This window comes from Chelmon rostratus, chromosome 15, assembly GCF_017976325.1.
Source record: "Chelmon rostratus isolate fCheRos1 chromosome 15, fCheRos1.pri, whole genome shotgun sequence".
Taxonomy (NCBI): domain Eukaryota; kingdom Metazoa; phylum Chordata; class Actinopteri; order Chaetodontiformes; family Chaetodontidae; genus Chelmon; species Chelmon rostratus.
In genome coordinates this window covers 420,001-432,500 of record NC_055672.1, presented here as the reverse complement: position 1 = coordinate 432,500, position 12,500 = coordinate 420,001, and the positions used below count along the sequence as shown (strand labels likewise).

The 12,500-nt window shown below is 47.9% G+C and overlaps 1 protein-coding gene across 2 annotated transcripts in view; it reads right to left on the bottom strand.

The window, feature by feature from the left end:
• Positions 1–5,539: 5,539 nt before the first annotated feature.
• dact1 (dishevelled-binding antagonist of beta-catenin 1) overlaps positions 5,540–12,500 on the bottom strand; it is a 12,738-nt gene continuing 5,777 nt past the window's right edge. The window contains exons 3-5 of one of the 2 annotated variants that reach the window (XR_006007452.1): positions 12,469–12,500; positions 6,818–11,422; positions 5,540–6,778 (exon numbers count right to left, since the gene is read on the bottom strand). The exon at positions 12,469–12,500 is cut by the window's right edge and continues 82 nt beyond it. Coding sequence is in view for 1 of the 2 variants with exons in the window: in XM_041954524.1 (XP_041810458.1) it covers positions 9,219–11,422; positions 12,469–12,500 (2,236 nt within the window). In the remaining variant the exon portion in view is untranslated. Of the gene's footprint in view, positions 11,423–12,468 lie in introns of both variants that reach the window. The other variant, XM_041954524.1, reaches the window with a different exon arrangement.

Below are 12,500 nucleotides of genomic sequence, written 5' to 3'. Positions count from 1 at the left end.
CTTCTTCTCTGCTTCTGATTCAGATTCGACTCAAACAGACACAACAAACTGGAACCAGCTCGGTCTCTTTGAGCTGTGTCACATGGTCTCCATCAGCGAATGGAGTGATGAAATGAAATGATGAGGAATCAGAACAGCTGTTACCAACGTACATGTCAACAGGTCCATCTCCATGACAACTGAACAAACCCCACCTGCTGATGAACACTTGACATGATGGACTGCTCTGGAAAAAACTCGTAATTTACTGCGTTGTCATAATCGGCCTTCACTGTGACACAAAACCAGTTCACGCCAGTTCACGCCTGTCCACACCTGTCTACACCTGTCCAGACCAGTCAACAACAGTCCACATCTGTCTGTACATACCTGTCTACGCCTGTCTACACCTGTCCACACCTGTCCATGCCTGTCTACACCTGTCCACACCTGTCCACGCCTGTCCATGCCTGTCTACACCTGTCCACACCTGTCCATGCCTGTCTACACCTGTCCACACCTGTCCACGCCTGTCCACGCCTGTCCACACCTGTCTACACCTGTCCACGCCTGTCCAGACCAGTCAACAGCAGTCCACATCTGTCCACACATGTCTGTACATGTGCACCTGTAAATTAAAGATGGATGAGACCACCTGTTTGCAGACATTACTGTACTTCTTCATCTGATGAAGACGTTCTGTGTGTGCAACCATTAGCTGCTGCTCTTCATCAAAGCGTCTCAGTGTCACTGAGGTCTGTTCAGTCCTGCAAACGTGTTCATACAGCGAAGCTTCATGTGGGCGGCAGCGTGGGCGAGTTAGTGCTCTGTAGCCTGCAGCCTGTGTGTGTGTGTGTGTCTGTGTGTCTCTGTATGTGTGTGTGTGTTTCTGTGTGTGTGTGTATGTGTGTGTCTCTCTCTCTCTCTCTGTGTGTGTGTCTCTGTATGTGTGTGTGTGTGTGTGTTTCTGTGTGTGTGTGTGTGTGTCTGTATGTGTGTGTGTGTGTCTCTCTCTCTCTCTCTCTGTGTGTATCTGTGTGTGTGTGTGTTCTCAGGTAAATGTCACGCTGCAGAAGTAGAAATGTGAAATGTGTGTGCTGTTGATGTGAGACGTTTGATTCACTCTCAGGTGTGAAGGTTCACTGAAACACTGAACGGTGACAGAACGAGAGACAAAAGAACATGAAAGAATGACATTTGACTGGACTGAGTCTATAAAACAGGACCTATTTGATGTGATGTTTGGGATCCAGATGTGGTGGAAGGATACAGAGGCTGATGTCCGTCTGTCTCATCCTTCGCCAGGATGCTTCAAAGTCCACATCATGAGCAGGAAATCCCAGCGTCCTCCTCCTCCTGTCATCTCCTTCTTTCCTTGCTTCTCATCCTTTCCCTTCTCCTTCCTCACCCGCTCCTCCTCCTCCTCCTCCTCCTCCTGCCTCTTCTTCTTCACATCCTGCAGGTAAACTGTGCTCAGAGCAGCAGAGGCTGCAGCCGTCTGTGTGTTTCTCATTGATTTCCTGAGGAAAGCTCCGACATGCTGTTGTTTCCTCCTCTCCTGCGGCGTATCGACCTGCAGTCCGTCAGCTGCTCCACGTTCCCTCTCATGTTCTGTTTATGTTCACGGTCTAAATAAAGCTGTGTGAGTTTGAACAGCAGAAGGTCAGCGGGGTCAAAGGTTAAAAGCTTCATGGAGGATGTTTTCCAACTCATCTGGAGTCTGAACAAATCTCGTTTTATCCTTCAGAGGAGACCAGAGTGAGTTAAAGCTTCAGTGAACTTCACCAGAACTGTTTGTCTCCTCAGAACACCCCAAGTCTGACATGGTGCTAAACAAATACATGAGAACAGAATAAACACGAGCAGTTACCAGCATGAAGACCAGCATGAAGACCAGCAAGAAGACCAGCAAGAAGACCAGCAAGAAGACCAGCAAGAAGACCAGCATGAAGACCAGCACTCTAAACTGAGGGATGGTCAAGGTTTCAGACGGCAGAGACCGTAGTCCACATCAGACCAGATCGAACCTGAACCAGGAGCTGGAAGAGTCTCAGATAAACGTTTCCTCATTATGTTCACACACATACACACACAAACACCAAACACACACACACACACACACACACACACACACACACACACACACACACACACAGCTGCAGCTGAGTGTGAAGGGCAGCAGGGATTTACTGTATCTGAAGGTGTTGAAGGAGGTGTGAGTGTGTGTGTGTGTGTGTGTGTGTGTGTGTGTGTGTGTGTCTCTAAGGGCACTCTCAAGGATTTCCTGTGTGTAGCACTGCAGTGATTTATTCCTCTGTTCCCTCTGAGCTGACAGCCTGATTCAGTGTGTGTGTGTGTGTGTATTTGCATGTATTTGTGTGTGTGCATTTCTATTTTATTGTATGTGTGTTTTTCTACATGTGTATATGTGTGTGTGTGCATGTGTATTTTATTGTGTGTGTATCAGTGTGTGTATTTCTGTGTGTGTGTGTGTCCCTGCAGAAAAACACACACTTCAGCGCAGAGCTGCTGCATTCGGGTCGTCCTCCGGCGGCGTCATTAAAGAGACCTCTGCTCGTTAAAAGCACATGACCTCTGTGAGACAGATGATTGGTCTGATGATGTCATCTGAAGGCTTGCTAACGCTAACAGCAGCTAGCATCACTCTCTGGTCGTTCCCACTGTCAGATGCGGTTCAGCGGCGCCGATGCTCGTCGTCCAGCTCGGACGCTTGTCTTCTCGTTGGCCCGCGGTCAGTCCGTCCTCCACTCTGGCCCAGACTGAAACATGAAACGTGATCATGGTCCCCTCAGGATGAACCGTGGCCATCGTCTGCCATCATCGGGTCAACACTGACCTTCATGTTTCTTGTTCCAAATGTTGTAACTGTGATTAAAGCTGAAACATCTCAGAGCAAACCGTCCAGCTCAGACACATATACTCAAATATTTAATGACAAGTATAATGAAACAACAATGACGACGTTTCAGAGCTTTTTCAGGTTATTACCCCCCCCCCGAGGACGAACGTTAACTAAGATCATCATCATCAGAGGAGGAGCTGCGACGAAGAGTACACACATCAGAAACAGGATTTATTTGTTTTTATTTATCATCAGTCATTTCTCAGTGTGTGTGTGTCAGAGTGTGTGTGTGTGTGTGTGTTGATGCAGTTCTTATCAGCAGATCTTTCAGCTGTCGACTCTCATTATGTTAATGATCAGAGAGATGATGACTAATGGCTCTGAATCACACACACACACACACTGAACACACACACACTGAACAGACACACACTGAACAGACACACAAATAGAAACACACACAGGCTCTCTGTCACACACACATTGAAACACACACACACACACACACACTCTCTGTCACACACACACACTGAACACACACACACACTGCAGCCTCTCAGCAGGTGAGCAGTGAAATAAATAAATAACCTGAAGACAGGAAGTCCCTGCAGAAGTTTGCAGGATGTCTTTAAAGGAGCAGTCCGCCGGGTTTCTGGCTGCAGATCCCGACCCTGCGTGTGAGGAGGCGCACATCTGCTCGGCTCTGCAACACAACAATAAAAACATCTGTACGCAGCTGCTTCAACCCACCCAGGTTCTCCACAGGACGCCTCCTCCACACCCTGAACCGGCTCCCGTTCCAGCCTACGTCCAGGAGCCGGTCCGACCAAAAACCATGACGCTCTCCACTCCCTCACTATGAGGGGGGACCAGCTACTGCTCAACAAAATCCAGACCGTTTCCTGTCCCGGTTTGAATGCGTCTACACCTGTTCGCAGTGAAAACTCACCTGTGCAGGACTGTGCAGCAGCAGCAGCTTCATACAGAGCCCAATGAACCCCAGGAGAGACCACCACACACACAGTGTCAGCAGCTCCCTGCAGAGAACACATACATCACCTTGTCAGGTGTTTTATGTTCATTATGGCAGCCTGCAGACAGAGATGCTGAGTCCACGGATGAAACCGGATTTTACTCTGTCGCGGTTTCGGTGAGTTTCACGTTCAGACTTTCATTTTCTGTAACTTCTCTGTGGACCCGGTCTGAACCGTTCACTCAGGCGTCTCTCCATCTGTCTCCACGGCGATCCCCCTGGGTCAAGAGGTTTGTTTGATGAAGTCTCAGATCAGACGACATCCGACCAATCAGATCAGAGCAGCAGATTGAATTCTTCAACTTTCACTTAAAATCCACAAAGACACCATTCAGGGACATAACAGGTTTCATCTGGTGGAGCATCAGAGTGTGTGTGTGTGTGTGCATGCGTGCGTGTGTGTGTGCATGCGTGTGTGTGTGTGCGTGTGCGCATGCGTGCGTGTGTGTGTGTGTGTGTGTGTGCGTGCATGTGTGTGTGTGCATGCGTGTGTGTGTGTGCGTGTGTGTGCGTGCGTGCATGCGTGCGTGTGTGTGTGTGTGCGTGCGTGTGTGATGGACTGAACTCTCTCTGAACCGTCTCAACATCAACATGATGATTTGTGGTCGAACTAATTACAGCCAACAAGCGTCTCCGAAAACAAAGTGAGCCATAAAACATGTTAAAACCTCCATGTTTACTGCAGCTGTGAGACAGACTGAGACAGAGAGACAGAGAGAGACAGAGACACAACATGAGACAGAGAGAGACAGAGACACAGTGAGAGACAGAGACACAGCGAGACAGAGAAAGACAGAGACACAGTGAGAGACAGAGAGAGACAGAGACACAACATGAGACAGAGACACAGCGAGACAGAGAGAGACAGAGACACAACATGAGACAGAGACACAGCGAGACAGAGACACAGAGAGAGAGAGACACAGTGAGACAGAGACACAGAGAGTGAGACAGAGACACATGAGACAGAGACACAGTGAGACAGAGTGAGACAGAGAGAGAGACAGAGACACAGCGAGACAGAGACACAGTGAGAGACAGAGACACAGCGAGACAGAGACACAACATGAGAGAGACACAACAACCTGTAATTGAAGACAGAGACATGAGACAAAATGATGAAACTCTGAGATGCAACAAGATGCGATGACATCCAGCCTCACAGCTGCGAGCATGGCTGCACACTCTCAGACCAGTTCCTTCTCAGACCAGTTCCTTCTCAGACTGGTTTCTTCTCAGACCAGTTTCTTCTCAGAGCGGTTTCTTCTGGTTTCTTCTCAGACCGGTTCCTTCTCAGACCAGTTCCTTCTCAGACCAGTTCCTTCTCAGACCAGTTTCTTCTCAGAGCGGTTTCTTCTCAGACCGGTTTCTTCTCAGACCAGTATCTTCTGGTTTCTTCTCAGACCAGTTTCTCCTCAGACCGGTTTCTTCACGCTGCTGTGTGGAGAAATCAATGCAGTGAGATCAGAAGAAAGAGATTTCCTGCAGAGGTCACAGTCAGGAGTGTGAAGCAGCTTAACAGTGTAAATATCTTGTGATCAGGCTGAGACGGTTATTAGTGGAGGCCAACTGGGACAAAGCGCTCGCCGCTCCAGGCTGTCAGGATTCAGGATTTCAGGTCAGAGGAAACAGATGGACCCACAATGAAACACTCTCGTTAAAGACATTTAATGAAGCATAAAAAGGTTGCGCACCAGTAGCCTGTTGGCATAAACAAACAGTATATATACAGACACACATGAGGAACAGTCTTCATCATTTACAGGAACCACTGGAACCATCCAGCCACTGTGAAGCAGAACACAGATTTTCTGGTTAAAGGCTCTTGGCTGTTAAATACTGAAGTTTTTAATACAAACAGTTTTCCAGCTACTCGAAATAGAAACAACACCCGACAGCTGAAAAGAGGCTTTATGTGGCTTTTTAAAGCTTCGTGGGAGCTATTTATATGTGCAAGATGTCAACTCAGACCAGAACAGACGAAAACGACCAATTTAAACAGCTGTCAGCCTGAACCGAACGCACAGTTTCAATGTTAAACCGTCATTTAATGAAATCCTCAGAGTCACATGACAAGATGGACATCAGGACATGGTTAACCTAGCATAGCACAAAGCCAAGAAGCATGAAACTGCCAGCCTGAAAACCTGCCGCATGGTTTATATGTAACATAATGACACATTACCAGCAACAGGGGCGAGTAGCTAGCTGTAGATGCTACTGTACCCATCGTGTACAAATTGTTTTCTGACTATTTATAGATATTCAGATATTTAGATTGACCTGACAACAAACAATTCATGGCTTTGGATGCTAATCAGCAAACTTTTGTTAGCACGTTAGCTGCTAGCTGAAGAGAAAACAACCCGTGAGAACAGAACACTCAAATAGTTTGAGCTTCAATGCTAACTGCTGTTGCAAACATGTCTACAACAAGTAGATCTGTATGTTCTCTTTTGACGGAGCTGGACTAACAGTGACTTATGAATATTTTGACGGTCCATGATGTGGCAGCCCACTGGTTTCCCCCTGCTTCCAGTCTTTGTGCTAAGCTAGGCTAAAACATCATACACCAGTTAGCTAAAAACAGCTATCATAACATTTGATATACTAACTGTTAATAGGTAGCTGTTACAGTATCTTAGTCTATATGCTAACTGTTTGTAGCTACCATAACAATAACCATGTAGCTGTAAACACAGACCAAAACACATAATATAATATTGGTTGAACTAGCAGTTTTGTAGCTACTCAGGCTAGCTGTTTCCACCTGCTTACAGTCTTGCGCTCAGCTAGGCTAAACACACCCTGAAACAGAAAGTCTGCCTTCATTTCAGTTGTTCCTTTCACTGATGAACTAAAGTTCGAACTGGACTGTCTCTGTTTGACATGAGGTGAGACACCTGGCTGTGTTGGCTAGGCTACATTATGAGGTGAGACACCTGGCTGTGTTGGCTAGGCTACATTATGAGGTGAGACACCTGGCTGTGTTGGCTAGGCTACATTATGAGGTGAGACACCTGGCTGTGTTGGCTAGGCTAGATTATGAGGTGAGACACCTGGCTGTGTTGGCTAGGCTAGATTTGTTTGCATTTTTTCAGACATCCATTTTCAGTGGCTTTATTTCACGTCGTACCAGACTGGTAAAGGACCAATAACACATTGTGATTTTAAAATGATGACAACGTTCTGCTGGATGATCCAACTAAATTTAATTTACTTTATAAAAATGGCCTCAGCCGCTGAGGAGAAACAGGTTCTACTGATGTGAAAGCAGGATGAGCACAGAAAAATAAAAACGTCTGAAAAAAACAACAAATGTTGGTCTGTGTTTCACCCAAACATCTAACTGCTGTATCAGTCAGTTATAAGAGTGGTGGAAGTGTGAAGAAAGACACGTCAGTCTCAGTGTACGAATGTAAAATGTTCTTTCAGTACCATGTCTGTATCCGATGTGCACCAAGCAAATATATTAGGTTTTAAATAGCTTTCAACAAAAACAGCACATAAAATCAGGAGTCAAGTGAAAAGAGAAGCATTTACAGACGTTAGGCATGCTGTGTCAGCGCACTACAACAAAGGGCAAAGTTCATGTGATAATAAATACAAAACAAGGCTACATACAACTAACAGATCAACGAGGTTCCACGTCCGTCCTGCCTGCTGACAGTTTGTCTCGTAGTCTCTAAGTGCAGAAAATAAAGAGATGACTGCAGCGAGATGCAACCTGAACCCTCAACCCAACCTACACCTTCCAGACAACCTTCTAAAGAACCCTCTGGAGACATCAAGAGACATCTTAAGAAACATCTGAGAACCACCTGAAGAACTTCCTGAAGATCTCTCTGAAGAACCTGTCTGCCAGAGTCCAGTAGAAGCATTAAAGGCCTCAGCATGCGTCAGACTCTTCACACAGTGACTGCTCAGCTGTGTGGACAGGAGGATGTCGGCAGGTTCAAACTTCTCTCTCAGCTCTCTTTCTGTTCTTCACACAACTGTTTCTGTCATTTTTCATGTTAACATGTGAGGTCCACACCACAAAGACACTGAGCCTCAGTTTGCTGCTCAGGCGTTAGTCTGAGATTTTGATTGGATCATTTGTTGAAGGAGGGGAGGCTTTTGTTCAAGGCTAAGGAGGCTTCCCCGCCTTCAAGTGTGGACACAACAACAGACAGAAACACTCCGACTGCAGACGTGGATACACTACATGTCATACAAATTATTTAGTTTGAAGCAGACGGAGACCACCATTCTTCTCTCGGGTCTGACTAACAGCTGGGTTTATGTCAGCTGAGGCACATAGTGGCCATGAAAGAGACAGAGGAGTGAAAAAGGGTGATTTGATTGGCTAAGCCTGAACTTCAAATCGACCCTTCACCTCTTTACAAACAGCAGTTTCCAAAAAGCATCTAATTCTGCATTTGTCCTGAAGGCAGGAGGATGGAAGCTGGGGGCTTGTTTGATTGGCTGCTTATAAGAACCAGAAATTTGCAGAAATACACTTTGGTTGCATGGACAAGTGCTGTGGTATGTGCTGCAGCTTGTGCTGAGAGACAGGACAGGGGGAGGGAGAGGGGACGACATGCAGCAAAGGGCTCGGGGTCGGAATCAAATCCAGGCCACAGGAGCTACCAGGTGAGCTACCAGGTGAGCTACCAGGTGAGCTACCAGGTGAGCTACCAGGGAGCCTCAAACATCCACGTTGAAAACCAGAAGTTGACATGATATGGTTGTTTATGTAGCTTACTGAGAGTACTGCTGCAAGAATAGTAACAACAAAATGTACACCACCAAGATTCCTCCTTGATCCCTTTTACCATCTAAACGTCGTACTGAAGGATAAAAGAGGAGAAGGCAACAGAGGTGACAACTTCCATAAGTCACAACGTGTGAGAGCACTGAGATAATTTCTACTCCTGACGACCACGACCCTGCGTCTTTCAGGTGGACTTGACTGCTAAACGAGGGAGGCTGTGTTTGAAAAGTATCTCCTGACTAAACAATCCTGATCAAATGGGATGTGACGGAGTTAGTACATCAAGAAAAACTATTTTTTTTCTCACTTTGTTTTCATGTTGTGGGTCAGCCTGGAGAATGTCACACATGCTTTAACAAAGATGGATGACTGGTTCGGCTTTGTCTCTCAGGCTAAAGAAGTTTGGGTTTGGTTTAAGTGTCAGAGTAAAGAAGTGCTTTTTCCACTTCATTTGTGGACCATGCAGCACAAAAGCAAAGAAGTCGGTTTCAGTTCAGGTACACCAGAAGTGCATGGGTAAGGCACCCCAACAGATATGGCTCTGGTTCAGTTTGGCAGGGTGGCGGCAGGTCACGCCTCGTGCTGACTCACACGGTGGTCATGAGTTTGAGAGAACCTGACCTGAAACGAAGGATCTTCTTCTTCAGGTTGTGAGAGGCCTTGATCTTGATGAAGGCTTCTGCCTGAGCTGGAGACATTTCCTGACCCGCTGCCCTGGACCCAGCTGCCCCTAACTGACTCCACCCTCTGCCCATTCCACCTGTCCCACCCCCAGCGCCACCTCCTCCACTCTCCTCAGTATCACTTGTGGTAGTGCTCTCCTCCACGTACTCCTCCTCGCCGGACTCACTGTCTCCAAAGCAGTTTGTGGTGTAGTTGGACTTCTCGTCCTCACTTGTGTCCATGATGGTGGAGTGAAAGAGTGATGCGCACTCGGCGGAATACTCCGAGTCACTTCCTGCCACATAGGAGTAGGGGCTGCTCAACTGCCCATCGCAGGGGAGGTACACATTGGCTGCAGAATGGCTTAACAGCTCCTTTTTCTGCCGCCGCTGAGCACGCCTAAACGCCTCGTCGTACGATGCCTCCATGATTGCCCGTAACCGCCTGTAATCATTTCGTTTGTACTTTGGTTTGGCAACAACCCCTACCTGCTCGCGTCCATGGTGATGATGATGATGACCATGATGGTGGTGGATACCACTGTTGTGGTGGTGGTTTCCATGGTGATGGTACCTGGATGCACCCGATCGCACACTGCTTAGCGTTGATGTGGTGTGTTTGTCCAGAACTCGGCCTTCTGGGATGGATACAGGGAGGCGCTTGATTCTGGAGGACACCCTATGTGCACTGCCACCACCGGCCACTCTCTTGGAGACTTTAATGTGGACAGAGCCTCCATCTTCCGATAGCCGGGACTTTTTAGAACTGGACCTGCGGTGGGATTTATCGCCTCTTCTTTCTGACATAGACTCATTGGGTTCAGAGGCCTGACTCATCTTCGTTGTCTTCACCTTGACAGTCTTGACATTCTTGCTGTCGCCCTTGCGGAGTCTGATGTTCTGCCGCTGGTTGGGGATGTCCTCTCCATTAACCATGTGACTCCCTCCTCCTCCTCCTCCTGCTTCATCCTGACTGTGGGAGGAAGAACCTACACTGGCTGCCTCCTGTACTGACTTATCAACCATCTCTGTCTGGCCAGCTTGGAGAGGCTTAGGGCTGTTACTGGAAAAAGCTGATTGTGTTTTAACAACTGGTGGGACAATGTGGAGCAGGTCCAGGTCTGGAGGGTAACATGGCTGCTTGGTCTCTTTGGTGGAGTTAGCTTTGGGACTGCCCAGCTCCCCGAAGCCTTTAGGCAGAGTAGACACTGCTGAGGGAGGAAGAAGCCTTTTGTTTTTCTTTTTCAGCAGACTGTTAGAGCTCGTATTAACGTCCTTGTTAGCGTGAGAAAAGCCATGTTGGATGCCGTTTGTAGCAGGAGAACTCTTCTGGTTTTGGGCCAGGTCGGTGTTATTCACCTGGAAGCCATGTTGCATCATGTCACCGCTGCCATCAGGGAAAACATTTTGGGTTTCCTGCTCCTCAGATTTACTTTCCAGAGCCCGCACCCTCTGAGGAGATGAGACTGCAGCATTTTCTGCTGATGCTCCTCCAGCTGGCCAGGAGGGTTTCAGATCAGACGCCCTCAGAGAGCCCATGCCAGACCCAGAGCAGGGACCAGACACCTGCCTCACACAGAGACTTGCCTGCCTCAGGATGCTCTTTGATGGGTCAGTGCTGATGCTGGTCCTGGGTCTGCTGGTCCTGACAGGTAGGGCCCTCCGCTGCAGGAGACTGTAGATGTAGCTGTCCAGTCGCTTATGAGAAGGAGCTTGTGCAGAAGAAGAACAGGGGGCTGGCCAAGAGGAACTCATAGGTACAAGAAGAGCTGAAACAGAAGCAGACAGAGGGGAAGATTCTGATCTGAGTCCTTCAACACCAGCCTCAACGCTTTTTACAAGCCCCTCATCTCTGCTGTGACCTCCGTGACCCAACAACTGGAGGAAGACGGGGCTCTGGAAGGCCACGGCATGCAGTGGGCTCGGGTAGCGGTACACGTCACTGCCATTTCGGGACCCCAGGTCACAGAGGTACTTATACTGGGAGTCACAAGAGGCCACTGAGGAGACAGGGTCCAGGGTGGGTGGGTGAGGAGCTGAGAACGAGCGGCGGACTGTACCAGAGGAAGACGAGTCATCACAAAGTCCTCCAACCAAACCCTCACACTCCAAACAGCTGGTGAGCTCATCTGAAGGGAGAAAGAGAAAACATTTTGAGACGCAGCTGCAGATTCAGGATATTCACAGTTGTTATTTTATATTTTTGAATGACTTATGCACGGCAGCGAGTGTGTGGGGGGCTGCTGTAAACCAGACTGCTAAACATTTCACAGGTTCAGACATAAACAGCACGAACTGATCTAAGTTTGTTCCATGTTGCAGGGTTTCCTAATGTCAGCAGCTGACAGGAAGCTAACTCTGACCAGAGCTGTTTCCTGGCACCGCAGTTCTGATGAAACGGTCTGTTGAATGTAGTAATGACCCTGTTTGGATCAGCTGTGGATGGAGCGTACGAGCATTAGTAAGTGGAAAATTCTTTCCTGTGGAGACACGGTGCTGTGAAATGTTAACTCTTCATGTTCACCTCTGCTGCTGGATATGAAACCAAAATGATTTGTATGGGGGATGGGGGGGGGGGGGGGGGGGGGGGGGGAGGGGGGGGGGGGGGGATGTAGAATGTAGTATAATTTATTCTTGGCTCACAAGTTAGCAAAAGTCAGCTGACACAATAAGCAGTTAAACCTTAACGTATCAGGGCTCTCGTCAGGCCAAGAGAGGCCAGCAAGGCACAACACAAATGCAGCATTAGCAAAGAGGCGCTAACAGTGACAGACCATCAGCTAACAAGTGCACATCAACATAGCATTCAGTTTTACAACAGCTACAGAGTCTGCTCATGGTCAGACTGAGCACAGAGGGTCTAAGTGAAACCAAAACCTCCAGGGTCTGGTCCAGAAGTAAGAAACCTCAGAATCACACTGACATGGCAGAAATGTCATGATGTCACTTCCTGTCTCACAGCTTCAGTAACTGAGTCGTTATTAAACTGTACTTTTATTTCATCATCTAATGGACACAATCAATAAAATGATGATACAAAATAACTCTGAGATGCTCCGACACAAGCTGGTCTGGATCTGGATCCTGTGGGATCATCATGACTTTAAACCCACAGGGAGCCGCTGACAGAGTTGAGGGAGGAGGGAGGAGGAAGAGCTGCTGATTGGTCGCTCACCTGCAGACGGGAGGCGTCCATCAGTGTCCACC